At 38.6% G+C, this 18,360-nt stretch overlaps 1 protein-coding gene across 1 annotated transcript in view; it reads right to left on the reverse strand.

Annotated features, from left to right (window-relative positions):
* Nucleotides 1-996: 996 nt before the first annotated feature.
* Nucleotides 997-18,360, reverse strand: part of LOC149223046 (villin-3-like) — a 118,273-nt gene continuing 100,909 nt past the window's right edge. The window contains exons 15-22 of the mRNA XM_089385729.1: nucleotides 4,728-4,856; nucleotides 4,295-4,449; nucleotides 3,739-3,883; nucleotides 3,522-3,647; nucleotides 2,837-2,902; nucleotides 2,417-2,747; nucleotides 2,051-2,286; nucleotides 997-1,597 (exon numbers count right to left, since the gene is read on the reverse strand). Of these exons, the coding sequence (XP_089241855.1) occupies nucleotides 1,484-1,597; nucleotides 2,051-2,286; nucleotides 2,417-2,747; nucleotides 2,837-2,902; nucleotides 3,522-3,647; nucleotides 3,739-3,883; nucleotides 4,295-4,449; nucleotides 4,728-4,856 (1,302 nt within the window). The 3' untranslated portion in view covers nucleotides 997-1,483. The remainder of the gene's footprint in view (nucleotides 1,598-2,050; nucleotides 2,287-2,416; nucleotides 2,748-2,836; nucleotides 2,903-3,521; nucleotides 3,648-3,738; nucleotides 3,884-4,294; nucleotides 4,450-4,727; nucleotides 4,857-18,360) is intronic.

An 18,360-nucleotide genomic window follows, 5' to 3' on the forward strand; every position in this document is an offset into this window, starting at 1 on the left:
AATCATTTCACCCCATCACAAGCTCAATATGTTCCACAGGCCATTGATTTATTCTAATACTCAAACTCATATATATATAGATACATATATATAATTAATTTCCAATCCATCATCCTCTGAAAATTTTAAAAAGCACTTTAACTTTCCTAAACATCCATCCCAAATCTCACATTCCAAAAACACATCTACACGAATATTTACACAAATACTAAGAAAAGAGAATAAACTAGATTTTACCGTCTAACAATAACGAAAAGTCTTATAATTAATATGAAAGTTATAAGTACTTCATATCTAAACATATAATTCATTGATGCATTATAAATAACAGATGCAAATGCCGTCTCAATAAGTGACATATATGAATGGAATGTTGGTTGTACTAAGGTCTTTATTATAATATAAGCACAAAAATTAAAGTGGGCATTCCTTGGTTTTAAGGATGCGAGTAGAACATATCATAAAATAGGAGACATTTAAAGTAATGACATCAAAATTAGGGGCCATGTGCATATTATAAAAAAAAGGGTCAATTTATCCGCCTGTATGCAGGAAAGTTCAAAGATTTCACAAATAAATTAAAATATATATCCCCAGATAATATCAACTCCGGCACTAATAGAGAAAGGAATACAACTAGCCACGCCTTATATTGTGGGAATTGATCTTTGCTTCACCGTTATTTTTACTGCACAACAATAAAAGAATTTCCCGCTTAGGCTTATGGCAATTATTCATAATATAATACCCCCGCCCATGCTTAGATGCCTTTGAAGGTTCCACTTAAAAAAAACATCAAATACTCTTATATTAAGCTTTCCTTCACTGAGCCATGTTTCAGTTTTATTTTGGTTTAGAAAAGAATTAAAACAAGGTAAACACCTTTCTCATGCACCTCCATAGAAGTATAAACTTTGCACTCTCCATGTCTAGTTATACTCTTGCAATGTGGAATATGTTAAACTGAAATTGAGATTCAGTGAAAATATCACATCCTGCAAGTTAAATGGTTTCGATATATTTTATCATAAATACTGAAAAATCTTGTAACTTCAAAAGCCATCTTTTATCACAATGTACTGCCAAGGCATATACCATGAAGGGATTCGGCAACATGGTACAAACTGTCGCTTCCACCTAATTAGACTGAAGGAAGATATTAACAGATGTCATTTACAGATATGTCCATGGAATTTAATGAGACATCTAACAAACACACAAACATAATACAAAGGCACATGTGATGATACACTTAGGGGCAGTGTGGAATTGGATGATTTGAAAGAAACCTAAAATGTAGACTAGTATACAAATTAAAGAATGATTGGCAATCCACTGTACTTATTGTTACTCATAGCAATCTGGAGTGCGATCTCTGGGCCAGGCAAAAACAATAACTTAAGCATTTTTCGGCAGATCTTATACACCATTTTGCAGGGGAAAAAAGTAATCTTTTCTCATGAAAGCGCCATTGCTTGAACGCCTAGAACAAATCAACAGACTTTTTTCGCATATCTTGCTTCCACTTAGGCTGCGCAGAGAATGTCTTCTGGTCCATACCAAAAACCTTCTGGAACTCCTCTGGGGATAAGTAAGTCTGCAAAATATAGAGATCTAATTTTAGTTAATGTGTGTTCAAATGTGAACATGCTAAGAATAGAACCCAAACCCTACCCCTGGCTGGTGGACTGCTCTAATACTGAGCAACATACCCGTTTCGAACCCAAAACCTACCCCTGGCTGGTGGACTGCTCTAATACTGAGCTACATACCTGTTTCGCAACAGCCAGCCAGCCAAGCCATACTACAGCCATACTTATAGCCTATAGGCCTATGGCTTTAGGAATTCATAGCAACTGAACTAAACATGGTCTAATACTATGTTAAAACTCACATACGCTAGGAATGACCTGCTCTCAGCAGGCAAGCTGTTCTATCATATTCCTATTAAATGCTTTGAAGTTACCTCAAACACAGCATTATAAAGTCCACAAACCAAAAAAAGGCTGGTCACCAATTGAACTTTTAAAAAAAAGGAAAAAAGGGCTACCTCTCTTTTCTTATGGTCGATTCCAGGAGCCGGATTAGTGGATTTAGTTCTCAAACGTTCATAACTGTAAGTATCTGAATTTCCATTCTCTTCTTGCTTGGCTTCAAACTCATTTGGCTCAGAAACTTCTTTGCTCTCTGGATTAGACTCTCCTAAACTTGTTTCATCTTGGGTGGTTGATCCATCTTTCACAGGCAACTCCTCAGTTTGGGGTCTCAATGTATTGTTTGTCACTGCTGCACAAGTGGACAATTTAATCTGGTTGTCAACTAGGTCCGCTTCAGCTTGTACACATCATGAATGCCACTGACTGTATTATATTACAATGTTTAGAAACTAATAATTGAGCTTCTAATATGTACGTACCTGACGCTGTCCCAGCTGTGGATGATTTCTTGTCACCACCTACTATTGTCCTTGTGGGTGAGACTCTTTTAGGTTCAGCATTCAAAACTGTGGATAATGCTGCAACTGCCGCTGCTCTCTGAGAAGATTGATTGGAAGGAGAGATAGATGCCTTCGCAGCTCGTGGTGCAGCTTTACTCCCACTGCTTGAACCAAAAGCAGATGACAGGGCAGCTAATGCTGAAGCTCTCTGAGTTGGGCCACTTTGTTTTGAACCATTGGATCTGTCAGAACTACGTGTTGGACTCTCAGACGAGCCAGCATCAGTTGTTGAGACTTGCTTTTTTAAGTTCTGTGTTTCAATGGAAAATGACATCACTTGAAGAAGCATAATCAGAAAAATTGCATGAGAAAAATCTTTCATATGAATAGAGTTCAGACCTCTATAGCCTGTATAGGTATCCCTTGGAGAGTAACAAGCTTTTTCTGAAATGAGTTTCCCTGAATCTGCAGTTTGCTTAAAACAATGTTAGGCAACCTGAAAAACTGCTTTTAAAAAATAGTTATGTAGGATATTCTACTAATAGCTGCTACTAATAACATCCACAAGCACTAAAAGATAGCAAATCCTGAAAGGCATAACTTGCATGCCTTATTTGTTTTGTGATCTAAGAAATAGCAAGTTGAAATCACAATTTGTCTCTACTACAATCTTCGAAGAAGGTGAAGGCTTGAATGATGAGGGTTCTTTACTGACAAAAGAAATAGGGAGCAGTTCAAACAATCAGTCACTGCTATTCCCTTAAAGCAAGGTGGTTTGCCATGCCCAAAAATAATTATTTGACAAAACTAAAAGATCGACAACTCAACAACAAAAAATTGTTTTTTAATCGCTGACTAATCAGCAATTCTGATGACATTCTCTTTTCATTCAACAATCAATAATGAACTTGTTAGAAAAATGAACGTGTAAATTGTTGTTAACAGTAGGGCCTATTCTCATGTCCAATTGATGATGATGATGATTGTTAATGTCCATTGAGACCGTTTGATCTATCAGACCTTTAGAAAAATGGATAGGAATTACTTAGACTGCTTCAGAATTTTATTTCTATGCTCAACTTACAGCAGCTTTGGCTGAATCCCATGCAAAAAACTTTGTAAAGAAAGAAGGCTCATTCCCCTCTGTAACTTTGTAAAGCGGTATATCTGGCAATAAACCTTCTAACAGTGCTGCCTGTTCCATGTACTTCTGAAATATATAATACCATTCGTAAGCCACATGAATAGTCTAAGAAGAATAGCTTGCATCATGTACTGTTAGTTGAAACTAATGTTCTGACCTGGCCAATCTCAAAAGCTTGCTGCTTTTGTTTGATATCTACATGTTGGCCAACCCAAACAAAGACCTCAGAGTGTGTATCAAGTATCATGATATCCTCTGTTAACAAGTCATCTTGACTGAAATTGAAGACTTCAATGACCTGGCAATAAGAAAAACATATTTACAATGGCAACAAACACATAATATACAAGCAAACCATGGAGAAAATAAACTTCAAATAGGCTCCATTTTTCTCATTAGAAAAGATGCATATCGATAGTATCCAAAACCGCACCTCCAATGTTCCTGAAATGATTTCATAGCCAATAAGTAGCGAACAGGTTAGTTATTTGTGCCCCACAAATGCACTCAATTATCTTAACATATAAAAAATAGCTAGTACACCGTAATAATCAGGATGGAAGAAATATAGAAAATATTTTTAATTTTGGAGAAGATATCTTCATTTAAGAACAAATTCAGGAAACATAGAAAATAAGCAGACATGCGACATTTCAGGGCAGAAGAAGGCTTACGCACTATAGTACTCCAGTAATGACAATTTCTAGGTAAAAAATTTACCTTTTTCATAAGTACAAGCATATAGATGAGGATCCCTGCTGGTTTCCTGGGCTTCTCTTTTGCTTGAATAGCTTTGCTTCCCACCCAATGCATACCAGAAAGCTGCTGTTTCCGTCCCTTCCTTTGCATGCTTTAAATTAACACCAGGCTGACAGAGCACAAATATTAAATACAATAATCAGAACTGTAAAAGAAACACACAATTCGTCCCCTGTGCTAAAAAGTATAAAAAATTTGATCCACTTGTCTGTAGCCTGGAATTAAATTAGAATATTTTGCTCAATGTGATCAAATAGCAAAGAAGCAACTAAATTTGTTAGTTCGTTGTAACTTGTGACTTTCAATCCAAAGAAGAACATGAGACAAATGAAGTGGGGAGATATCATATAAAAAGATTTGGTATCTAGAAAAGGAAACAAGACCCACTCTCAGAAAGTCTGCATATCTGGTTGCTAGTTGTTGTTGCTCCAATGAACTGGAGTTCCCGTGCCAGATGAAAAATGATGACCCAGATTGCAACAAGAAGCAATCAGCAGAATTTAGAGATGCTGGCACCTGAACCAACAAAAGCAACGTAGTAATCAGGGCATCAAGTTCACCTCTAGGTTGGGCACATGAGTTTGCATGATATGACTTAAAGCGAAAGTACAATAACAAATAATGTGAAACAATGAAACTTCTGCTCGAATAGCTAAACATGGATGAAGCTAAAATCAATCACCGAAGGACAATACAAAAAATGTTTAAATTTTTTTACCATGTAGCTGTTTCTGAGATAAATTTCTGTCCAAGGCAACAAAGAGCTTTTAAAATTATTTGCAAAGAAATAAACTCTATGAACATTCTTTCAAAATATATATTATAAATGTCATTACAAGATGTTTAAGAGTCAATTCATAAGAGCAGGAAGATTTACTGAACAGTGCTAGATTCTCAGGACAGCACTAGGTTCGAAGCACATGGCAATGGTTAGCTAATCTCTTATTAAGGTAGTTACATAGCCCATAAGGTTTAGTCACTTAACCCATTGGTCAAGTGGCAATTCTGAATATTGGAATACTTATAATTGTTGGAAATAATACTAAGAGGGGGGGGGGGGGGGGGGGGGGGGGGGTGAATCAGTATTAGCAAGTCAATAATTTTTCATTTCCATAATCAAATTCATATACGCTACTTCAGTTGATGGAACTCGCGTGTATACGCAACTGTGTTTAAGGCAACTAGCGTATATCCAACAAACTTATGATTCAGTGAATTCATCATATGTTGATCTTTAATCAGTGCATCAGAACCATATAAACAGTAACCAGGTGCGGTAAAAACAGAACAGACAATCACACACATGAACACAAGATATAAGGTGGAAACCCAATGTGGGTGAAAACCACCCTCTGCAATCGTCTCTATCTTCTTTTTAATAATAATAAACTTCTTTTTACAATTTTTGTACTGGTGCAGTCTTATACCAGTACGCAAGCTTCTACCTACAGAAGGCTACAACTTTCTCTCGTTCTCCAGCTTCTCTTGGAAGGGGGCTACAACCCCCTAGCTTTTGTACTCGCTAATATGTTTACTAGTACGTAGGTGCCGGCCTACAGAAGGCTACAACCTTCTCTTTTCTTCTAGGGACCACGTTTCATAAATTTTCAGACTGGATCCATCAATAACATCATTCAATCATCAAATATATCTGCATCAACCAATCTCCTTTGCACCAACCACAACTAAATCAATCAATCACTTTGACAACCCTTCAATCTGATCTTTCAGAATGTTGTAACCAGAATATAGTAACCAGAACCCAAGCCAGAACCCAAAACACTGCAACAACAAACAGAAGCAGCTAAAACATATTTTATAAGGTATACGCTACTTCCATGTGTCGAACCTGCGTGCATACGCTCTTTTCTCAAGGCGAACCTGCGTACAGATCTGCAAATCAAATTTAAGATGTATACGTTGTTTTGATATGCAAAACCAGCATGTATACGTGCTTTGTCTAAAGTGAACCTGCGTACAGATCTGTAAATGATGATTTGAACATTACAACAATTCTAGACTTGTTATATCCAGATCATCATATTTAGTATTTACAGACTATAACATGCGCCAGTTATTCAGATAAATTATCAAACCACATAAAGATAATTCACTTCAAGCCTTAAGATCTTGACCCATCATTAGATCTTATCCTTCATCAAGCGCTAAGGTTCAGATCCAGCTATGCACCATAACCCAATACCCTGTATACTAGATCTTGCTCTTCATCAGATATTCAATACTCGAGTGCCCTAGCCTAATGATCTTCCCCTCCTTTTATAATCTTAGGCCTTACTCAATACCATGGACCAAAACCACTTAGGACCCAATACCTAGGGTCAATACCTTGGACCAATACCATGGATCAAAATACCATGAACCAAATACCTTGGACCAAAACTTAGTATTCCAAGATATACGCGCCTTGCATTCGGTGAAAGTTCGTGTGTACATATACGCGACTTGCATACAGTGAACCCGCGTGTATACGCGACTTGGCCAATGGTGAACCTACGTAAACCTCTCTTTCTTCATCCTGTGAAGTCTGATCTGAACTCTGTGTTGTTATCCTGCTAAACTGTGATCTGTCATCTGAGTGAGTTGCCATCAAGGACAACACCTGTGTCATAGTGCCAACAATCTCCCCCTTTGGACTTGATGGCAACCCTAAGTCACTCTCCCCCTTTGTCATCAAGGGCAAAGGGCTATGCTCCCCTTGAGTACATGCTGAATTCTTTGATATGCTGAAATGTGTTGATTGAGCTCCATGATCGAGTCCATGCTCCCCCTGAATATAAGCAAGGTCTGCAAAAAGATGTTCTAAAAGAAGAACATGACTCCATACATACATCATAAATGACCTTCGGTAACAAATTAGGTCGTTTCATGACCTTTTCATTAAAAGATATACATGACATATATAACAGAGACCAAATATCTTAAACAAGACCATGATAGTCATCAACAACTATCATCAGCAGCATCTGTCAATCAGCATCCAGACCAACAACCATGTTCTCCCCTTGAACCTGTTCCACCTAAAAAAAAAAACTGTGTGAATCTGTACCAAGATCTTCTAAGATAATGTCAACAATACATTATTAGAAGCATATGCTCCCCCTGAACCTATGCCAGATGATCACTGTCAAATCTGATCATTTCATATAATCAAAGCATCATCATCAATCAAATATACATCAAGTTATTAGCAATTTATTATTGTCAATCTTTGTATATAGATTGCTATCAACTGATCCCTTTGAAAAACCTTGTTGATGGAGATATTTGTCAAGATGGTAATACCAAGCCCTTAGAGCTTGATTTAGACCATAGAGAGCCTTTCTGAGTCTGCATACAAGTTTTGCAACATTTCCAAGAATGAATCCGTCTGGTTGCTCAATATAGACTTCTTCTTCTAAGTCTCCATTAAGAAAGGCATATTTTACATCCATTTGGTATACTTTGAATTTCTAAAAACTAGACAGAGCAAGAAACATTCTTATGGCTTCAAGTCTAGCAACAGGTGCAAAAGTTTCTTCAAAGTCTATACTTTCTTGTAGAGCATATCCTTTACAAACAAGTCTCGCCTTGTTTCTAATACCTTCTCCATTTTCATTCAGCTTGTTTTTGAATATCCATTTAGTTCCTATGATATTCTTATCATGAGGTCTAAGTACTAATTCCCAAGTATTATTATTTTCAATTTGCTCAAGTTCTTCATTCACGGCCTTGATCCAACATTCATCTTTGCATGCTTCATTTACATTTTAAGGTTTGGTGGAAGATAGTAACGCTAGATAGCTTGAAGCTTCTGTAATAGCTCTTCTTGTCTGCACACCTGCCTCTTTTTGTCCCAAAATTTGAGTTTCTGAATGATTTTTCTGAACATACCTGGACAAAGTCTTTTCTTCTACCGTTATCTCTTCTTCTGGTGCTTCATTGGTTTCTTCTTCAGAATTAGTGTGATTTGATGTGGGAGGATAATCCTCATCTTCTTCATAATCTTTGGTTTTTATCTCTTTTGGATTTTTGCATGCTTCATCAACCACAACATCAATACTTTCAATTATTTTCCCAGGTCTTTTATTATAACATTTATATCCTTTACTTCGGGAAGAGTAGCCAACAAGAATACCTTCATCTGCTCTGGGTTCAAACTTACCAAGTTTTTCATACCTTTTGATGTAACATTTGCTTCCAAAAACTTTGAAGTATTTTACAATAGGAGTCTTACCATACCAAAGTTCATGTGGAGTTTGAGTGTTGTTTACCCAAACATTTGCTTGGTTGAGAATAGTGACAACAGTGAATGCAGCTTCACCCCAGAAGGTTGCAAGAGTTCTAGACTCATCTAGCATAGCACGAGCCATTTGTTGAACAGTTCTGTTCATCCTTTCTACCACTCCATTTTGTTGAGGAGTCCTTGCAATCAAGAATTGCCTTTTTATTCCATGTTGTTCACAAAAGTCAAAGAATTCATCCGAGGTAAATGCCCCTCCTCGATCAAATCTGAGGCATTTAATTTTGTGATCTGATTCATTTTCAACCAAAGCTTTGAAGGCTTTGAACTTTTCAAATGCTTCATCTTTATGCTTTAGAAGACCTATCCAACACATTCTGGAAAAGTCATCAATGATCAATATAAAGTATTCTTCTCCACGAGGCAACTTTCTCCTTGATGGTCCACATAAATCAGTATGAACAAATTCAAGAGGCTTACTAGCTGATCCTTCCTTTTCAGGGAAGTGTGATCTGGTTTGCTTACCGAATTGACATGATTTGCAGATTGTATTTTCAGGAATGCTGATATCAGGAAGATCACGAACAGCTTGGAATCTACATGCTTTTCTTATTTGAGAAAAGCTTAGATGCCCCAATCTTCTGTGCCATAGCCTGTGTTCATCATCTTTGCTTAGGTAGCACTGTTGTTATCCTCCCTTGAGTATGTATAAGTTGTTTGGAGTTCTTGTACCTTTGATCACAGTTTCTCTTGTATCAAGCTCACAAACAACACATCCGTTTGATTGAAATACTACTTCATTTCCTTGATCACACATTTGTCTGACACTCAACAGGTTATGCTTTAGACCATCAACATACATAACATTCTCAGCTTTAACCTTTTCTTTTAAAAAAACAGAGCCTTTACCTTTTATGACAGCAAGAGTGTCATTTCCAAAAGAGACCTTCTTTTCCTTTTCTAAAGCGTTATATGACTGAAGTTTTTCTTTGTCACCTGTCATGTGTTTTGAGAATCCATTGTCGATGTACCACTAATTTTCTTGTCCTTCTGCATACAAGGCTATGCCACATCTTTCTATTTGTGGTTCTTTCTTTCTCCATATTTTGGGTATTAATGGAGTTTGCTCCTTCTGAGATGTTTGCCGAAATTTACTCCTGCATTCAGATTCTTCATGACCGAAGTTGTTGCAAATAGAGCATTCTATTTCATTTTCAAGAAGAGAAAAGTTATTGTAGGACCTTTTCATAATCCCTTTCATATTCCTTTGATTTCGTGTTTCTCTAGTCATGGTGGTCTTGTAAGCAACACATTGAGCAGCTTTGTGTCCAAAGTTATGACATGAAAAACATTGGCCATTAAAGAAGTTCCTGCGATTATCGAATCCACTGACCTGGTGATTGTAGTTTCTATTGATATTCATACTTGAAGGAGATTGAGTATGATTTACCTGAGGTTGGTTGTAGCTTCTATTCATCCTTGAAGTAAATTGAGCCTGATTTACTTGGTGATCTGCTTTATGCCTTTGTTGATGATTGTCAAACTGTTCACTGCTCTTTGCTGCATCAAGATAGATTTTAGTGGAGGTTGACGGCTTCTGTGCTTGAGATGCTTCTTCAGTATATCCAAGACCTGTCTTTATCAGAGGAGAACGCTGCCCTTTGATAATTTCATTTATGGTTTCTGATCATCTAGCAATCTAAGATTGAGAGCTTTTGTTTTCTCAATATCTTTTCTTAGACCCACAATTTCACATTCTAGTTTTTCATTGTGTTTTTCTCTTTCAGCAAGTTGGAATGTCAAAGTATCTATAATCATATTCTTTTCTTCTAAACAGATTTTGAGTTTAGAGATTTCTTCATAAAGGTCATCTTCATCTAAAGCATCCAAGAAATCATCATCTTCAAAAGCCATCAGAGGTCTATAGTCATTACTATTTTCATCTTCATCAATAATTGATAAACCATCGCTATCTTCATGCATATAGTAGCTCTTTTTACTTACACTTTGTTTTCTATTCCATTTTGCATATTCCTTACCTTTATCAAACTTATCTTTATGAGGACATTTCGCACCATAATCACTAACTCTTCCACAAGCAAAACATTTGAAAGGTAGTTTACCTCTGAATCTTCCGGAACCTCGTTGAAGGTTCTTGAGAAAGTTTGCTTCTTCTTCTCCTTCTGAAATATGTCCTGATTCATTGAGTTCTTCTTTTCCTGAAGCTTTAAAAGCGGCTTCTCTCATATCCGATGGACCTCCTTTTCTCATCTCGAAAGCAGTTAAGATTTTGTGCAGCTATGTCATAATAATAGTCTGAAAATCCTTCTTTTCTTCTATGGCAAATACTTTTGATTCAAACTTAGCAGACAAGGATCTTAAAACCTTTTCAACTAAAGTAACTTATTTTATCTCTTCACCCAAATTCTTCATGCAATTAACAATCTCATCTATAAATGAGAAGTAACTAGCTATACTTTCATCCTTGTGCATCTTGAGAGTTTCATATTGAATTCTGAGAGTTTGCAGTTTTGCACATTTTACCTAAGAGTCTCCTTCATAGCTTAGAACGATTTTGTCCCATATTTCTTTGGTGGATTTTAGTTGCATAACTTTGACAAACTCTGATTGTGACAGACTTCCCAATAATGTATTGACAGCCTTGGCATTCGTTTCATATTGCTTTTTTCCTGCCGCATCTGTAGGAATTGCTAATGGAAATGTATATCCTCCTTCCACGATTTCCCAGATATCTGTTCCAAGAGATTGAAGATAGGTTGTGGTTCTTACCTTCTAATAAATGAAGTTGCTTCCATCAAAGATTGGCGGTTTGATAGATCCCTCTCTTTCTTGATTACTCATGATGATGGATCTTCCTTCAAGCGATCAAGCTTCTTCTGAAGGACCTGCTCTGATACCAACTGTTGGAAATAATATTGAGAGGGGAGGTGAATCAGTGTTAGCAAGTCAATAATTTTTCATTTCCATAATCAGATTCATATATGCTACTTCAGTTAATGGAACTCGTGTGTATACACAATTGTGTTTAAGGCAACTAACGTATATCCAGCAAACTTATGATTCAGTTAATTCATCATATATTGATCTTTAATCAGTGCATCAGAACCATATAAACAGTAACCAGGTGCAGTAAAAACAAAACACACATGAACACATATGAACACAAGATATAAGGTGGAAACCCAATGTGGGTGAAAACCACTTGCTACAATCGTCTCTATCTTCTTTTTAATAATAAGAAACTTCTTTTTACAATTTTTGTATTGGTGCAGTCTTATACCAGTAAGCAGGCTTCTACCTGCAGAAGGCTACAACCTTCTCTCATTCTCCAGCTTCTCCTGGAAGGGAGCTACAACTCCCTAGCTTTTGTACTAGTTGATATGTTTACTAGTACGTAGGTGCCAGCCTACAGAAGGCTACAACCTTCTCTTTTCTTCCAGGGACCACGTTTCATAAATTTTCAGATTGGATCCATCAATAACATCATTCAATCATCACCTATATCTACATCAACCAATCTTCTTTGCACCAACCACAACTGAATCAATCAATCACTTTGACAACCCTTCAATCTGATCCTTCAGAATGTTGTAACCAGAATATAGTAACCAGAACCCAGAACACTGCAATAGAAAATAGAAGCAGCTAAAACATATTTTATAAGGTATACGCTACTTCCATGTGTCGAACCTGCGTGCATACGCTCTTTTCTCAAGGCGAACCTGCGTACAGATCTGCAAATCAAATTTAAGATGTATACGCTGTTTTGATATGCAAAACCAGCGTGTATACGCGTTTTGTCTAAAGTGAACCTGCATACAGATCTGTAAATGATGATTTATACATTACAACAATTCTAGACTTCAGTTATACCCAGATCATCATATTTACAGACTACAACATGCGCCAGTTATTCAGATAAATGATCAAACCACATAAAGATAATTCACTTCAAGCCTTAAGATCTTGACCCATCATTAGATCTTATCCTTCATCAAGCGCTAAGGTTCATCCTCGATCCAGATCCAGCTATGCACCATAACCTAATAACCTGTATACTAGATCTTGCTCTTCATCGGATATTCAATACTTGAGTGCCCCGGCCTAATGATCTTCCCCTCCTTTTATAGTCTTAGGCCTTACTCAATACCAAGGACCAAAACCACTTAGGACCAATACCTTGGACCCAATACCTGGGGTCAATACCTCGGACCAGATACCTTGGACCAATACCATGGATCAAAATACCATGGACCAAATACCTTGGACCAAAACTTAGTTTTCCAAGATATACGCGCCTCGCATTCTATGAAAGTGCGTGTGTACGTATACGCGACTTGTATACAGTGAACCCGCGTGTATACGCAGCTTGGCCAGTGGTGAACCTACGTATAGCTCTCTTTCTTCATCTTGTGAAGTCTGATATGAACTCTGTGCTGTTATCCTGCTGAACTGTGATCTGTCATCTGAGTGAGTTGCCATCAAGGACAACACTTGTTTCATAATGCCAACAATAATGCATACCGCCAATGCTTTTTACTTGTAAAGGATTCAAGTTTGTAAACATTCCATAATCATGATAAACAATGCTCACTTGTTCTTGTCCAGACAAGCTATCATCAAAACTCTTTTCTCAGAAGATGCTAGCTACATGGATTATTGCTCAGACTCGACATTCTACATGGTGTTCTAACTTGGTGGTCGTCAGAAAGGAAAATGGTCCATAAGATTGTGTGTCGACTTCAGAAATTTGAATTTGGTATGTAAAAAAGATAACTACCCTTTGCCTAACATGGAAACTTTTCTTCAAAGGATTACCGGATCAGGGATGATGTCCCTTTTAGATGGATTTTTTGGGTATAATCAAGTTATAATTAAGAAAGAGGATTGGCATAAGACCACATTCACAACACGATGGGGAACATTCGAATAATTGAGGGTGCCTTTTGGGTTGTCTAATGCTGGAGCTACTTTTCAAAGGGGCTATAGACTATGCATTGAAGGGGTTAATTGGCAAAATTATTGAAATTTACCCAGATAGTATTTTCAAAGGATGGACTAAGCCACATAAGTCATCTTAGGCAATTTTTGAGAGCTGTCGTGAATATGGCATCTCTTTGAACCCAACTAAATCTATATTTGGAGTCACTGAAGGAAAATTGTTGGGTTATGTCATCTCAAAGGATGGGGTGAGGATTGATTCTGAAAGGGTTGAATCTATAGAAAAGGTTCCTCTACCCCATAACATGAAGGCTCTCCAATCCTTTTTGGGCAAGATAAATTTTATTAGGAGGTTCATACCAAATTTTGGAGAAGTGGTGAAGCCCATCCTTGCACTCATGAAAAAAAAAATGCAAAGTTTGAGTGGGGTGATCAAGGAAGAAAAGCTTTCAAGGATATATTAAGGGTTCAATCACGAAAGCTCCCATGCAAAGTTTGAGTGGGGTGATCAAGGAAGAAAAGATTTCAAGGATATTAAAGGTTCAATCACGAAAGCTCCCATGTTAGTCAGTCCCAATTACTCCAAGGACTTCCTAGTTTTCTCTTTTGGATCTAAAGACACCATTGCAGGGATCTTACTTCAGAGCAATAACGAAGACCAAGAACATCCCATCGCATTTAGAAGCAAAGCATTGTATAGTTTAGAATTAAGTATCACATCATGGAGAAGCAAGCCTGTGCTTTGGTTAAGTCACTTAAGCGCTTTAGAGTATAAGTTGGATATTCTAGGATAATAGCTTATGTCCCTCATTTTGCAGTAAAGGATATTTTGACTCAACAAAATTGCTTGGGGGTTAGAACTAGGTGGGTCACAGAGATTCAGGAATACAACTTGCAAATAAATCCCACCAAGTTGGTTAAAGGACAAGGTCTAGCTCAGATGCTAACAAAAGGGAATGAGAAGGCATTGGGGCTAGTTTGTTAGAATATCTCATCAGAGTCAGCAGTGTCCCCAGAAATTCAGAGGTTGGAACAATTGGATTGGTATCCTCTACTTGTAGAACCTTATTTGCTCAAGCCACTTAGTAAATCATAAAAGAAGGGCACTAAGGCTAAATGCATCCAAATATTGCATAATTCAGGATGGATTGGGTTGGAGGAATCCAAAAGGCCTAATACTCAGATGTGTTGATGAGGATGAAGCAAAAAGGCTTATGACTGAGTTCCATGCAGGATTTTGTGGTGGTCATAATGCAGAAAAAACTACAACCCACAAAATCCTTCTTGTTGGGTATTACTAGCCCACTATTTTTGCGAATGTGCACAAACTTGTCAGAGGTTGTCAGCCATGTCAGTTGTTCACTTGGAAACAAAAGTTGGCTGCTTTACCTTTACAGCCAGCAGTTGTGGAAGCACCTTTCTAGCATTGGAGTCTTGACTTCATAGGGCAGTTTAAGGAGAATTCAAGCAATGGTTACACTTGGATACTAACTGTCACAAACTACTTCACAAAATGGCTTGAAGCCATTCCAACCAAGTATGATACTGAAAAGGTTGTGATGGACTTCTTAGAAGATAAGATCATAACAAGGTTTGGCGTGCCTACAAAAATCACAACCGATAATGCCAAGGCCTTCAATTTGACAGAATTTTCTTCTTTTTGTTTCAAATATGGCATTATAGTATCCCACTCGTCAAATTATTATCCCCAAAGGAATGTCCGTACAAAGTCTAGCAACAAGAACTTAATGACCATTATTAAGAAAATAGTAGGGGATAATAAGAAATCATGGGATAGTAAGATAAAATATGCACTAGGGGTGGATAGGATAACTAAGAAGAGTGCAACTAGAAAGAGTCCTTTCGAGCTAGTCTATGGTCTAGATGTCACCTTGCCAATGCATTTAAAGCTTCCAGTATATTAGCTTCTCCAGAATTTCACTTCAAAAAAGGATAAAGTACAGAACAAGATAAATCAAATTGTGGAGTTAGATGAGATCAAGAGAAAAGCTTTTGATCAAAGTTGTAAAAATCAAATAAATATTAAACAGATTTTGATAATTCTTCCGGACAGAGAACATTTCAAAAGGGTGACATGGTGTTACTCTGAGATAAGACAAGGGAAAAACAAGGAAAACACGAGATTTTTGATAGTTTGTGGACAGGACCCTACATTATCAGAGATGTGGCTGGCCATAATTCCTTTCACCTCACAACATTTGTAATGTTCCAAACTAGGAAAAATAGTGTTATGCAAAGCAAACAATAAAAAAAACACCATAAAATTGAAACATTCAGTGCACACCCATAAAAAGTCCAAGAATAACCAACAGCTGAGCCATTTTATTATAATCTGGGAGAAAAGTACAATAATGTGGAAGTGATGCACCCAGGCTTGCCTCAATGGCAACCGTGATCAAGCCCAGTGGTAATATGTCAAGCCTAGATGGCACAAATAACTGCTGCAATGATGCCCTTGTGAAACTATGATGTCCGTTGCAAAGATGTTGTTGGAAAGCCCACCTCCGGTCCTCAGAAAATTACGGGAAATTAACCCCGGCCTCTCCACCAACTACCCAGAATAACCCACGAAGGAATTGGCCAAATGTTGACCTCGGAATTTTGGCCCGAATTCCCCTTAGCTCCTTTAGCTGGTGGCTGAGTTGGGAGCCTGTTTGAACCCTTAGATCTGCTCAGAAAATTCTATAAAATTAGGAGTGTGATCCTTGCCCAAAACCCAGAAAAACCGAGAAAGGGCTTCCCTTGGTTCCAACCTTCAAAAATTGACCCTTCACAGCTTGGCCCTCCTCCAATTTCGAATTTTGTAGTTGTCACTGATCCTATCAACCTCTGCTCTACCAACTCCAACAATTCTCCTCAAATGGCCCTCTAAATGATCTCCCAGCCTCCCAGCGCCAAACTCCCCCAAATGGTGTTGCCCCAAAGAGCCTCACTTTAATGACTGCGCAGTCATGGAGGAGATGACACAGTCCTGTGTGTGATGAAATGAGAGTTTCATGTAGGATGGCCCTCTTGTTAGTAGTTGCCCTCTATACTCCTGAAAATGATGAAGGATGCTCCTGTCTCCCCAACTTCCAAGGGTGCCGCAATCCCTGCGTTGTTGTTACTCCCCCTGTTGTTGGTACTCGACTTACAATTGTTGTAACTCGTCTTCCTATTGCTGCTATGAATTGAAATGAAGAAGAATTCCCTTCTAGGGTTGGCACTCGAAGTCCACTGAAGCAAGGGTTGAAATCTCTGCGCGAAGAAACTCGTGTGCTAAACAACACAGTAACCCGGTTAAGTAGCTCAAGCAATTAATATTGAGTTCAATATGTCAAAGATAAGATGTTGAAATGAGGAGAGTTGCCTTCCTTATATAGATTTCATGGAGCACTTTTCCCTCCATTTTCCCTCCATCGTGGGTCCCTCACTTAACCATCGATTTCCCCTATGTGCAAATCGAACTAGGGATGTGTATTCTTCTAGTGTGGGTGGCCCTCACGTACAAATTAACCACATCGAAATAACTTCTACTAAGTCTTGCCTCCTAAAAAATCGAATGGGCCCCATCACCTCCAAAACTGGCCCCAAAATGTAGAAATTAATCCAATTCCAAAATAATTTAGGAAGGGACATTACAGTCCTCCCCTCACAAATTTTGTTTGTCCCCAAGCAACTTCAGTGTTGGATGCTCAAGTATGCGCTCGCCCTCCCAAGTAGCATCCTCATCCTGCAAGCTCCTCCAATGCACAAAAAATCACTTGTCCTCAAGCAATGCCTAAGCAAGCATCCTCTCTAACTGTTGCTCCCCACTGTCACTGCAAAATGTGCCAGGGTCCCAGATGTACACTGGATCGTGCCTAACCTCTGCACTGTCCTGGTATGAAAGAATCCTTCAATGCTAAGATCCCAGGCCATCCTGTCCAACATGAAGTTCCCCTCGCTCCACTCATTATCCTGTCCGGTGTAAGTGCCAAAAGTAGCCAACACATCCCTAAAGGTTATTGCGCTCTGAAGTGTTGTGATGCCCTAGTTCCCTGCTAGTCCCAGAGTGGTGCCACCATGTTGACATTGCGCTACTCTAACTATGACATACTCCCCATCATGCGTAGACAATATCCTCCCCTCCTAAGGCCTAGTGGCGAAAAATCTATGAGAGTCAAGCTCATTCTGTCCAGGCATATCCATGATGCCAATATCTACCCCTCCACTGCCAATCTCAACTCTGAGCCATAACAGGACAAGTTTGCCTCGCCGTGCACTAGAGGTTTCAGTAATCCCCCATGTGTCAAACCAAAATGAACTGGATCATCCTCTGCCATGACCCTGCTCGTCAAGTGGAGTGATTTGCTCGCCGACTGGATCCCCGGATTCCCCAAACATACGGGGAGCTCATAACTCCCACTCCTCATAGGATGTCATTGCGTAACGTCGTTACGAGTTGGAACCGATCGCTGTATGTATTCCCTGGGTGGACCCCAAGTACAAGGAGTAGGTCTCATGCCTGGGAATCTTCCCTGCTCCTGCCAGACCATGCAGTGAAATCCGTTATCCCAACTCCTGATGATACAACTCAACACTGCTTGGAGTTTAGGTACCCTCTTGTAAACGAAGTCTGACATCCACTGTCCCTCAAGTGTGAGCTCAGGGGTGGAATATATGCTACCTCGGCTATCAACCACGCCATCCCTAAGCTTGTATCCGACAACTCGTGCACCTACCAAGGGTCTCAACTGAAGTGTCTCCTCTCGGCTCATGGCACGCGGTGTCTCATCCAACTATCTAGGTTGAGCCTCCCATACTCTGCTACCGGAA

Source organism: Pinus tabuliformis, chromosome Q (genome assembly GCF_031772625.1).
Source record: "Pinus tabuliformis cultivar Carrire ecotype Pingquan chromosome Q, CPIR1, whole genome shotgun sequence".
In the NCBI taxonomy this organism is placed as follows: domain Eukaryota; kingdom Viridiplantae; phylum Streptophyta; class Pinopsida; order Pinales; family Pinaceae; genus Pinus; species Pinus tabuliformis.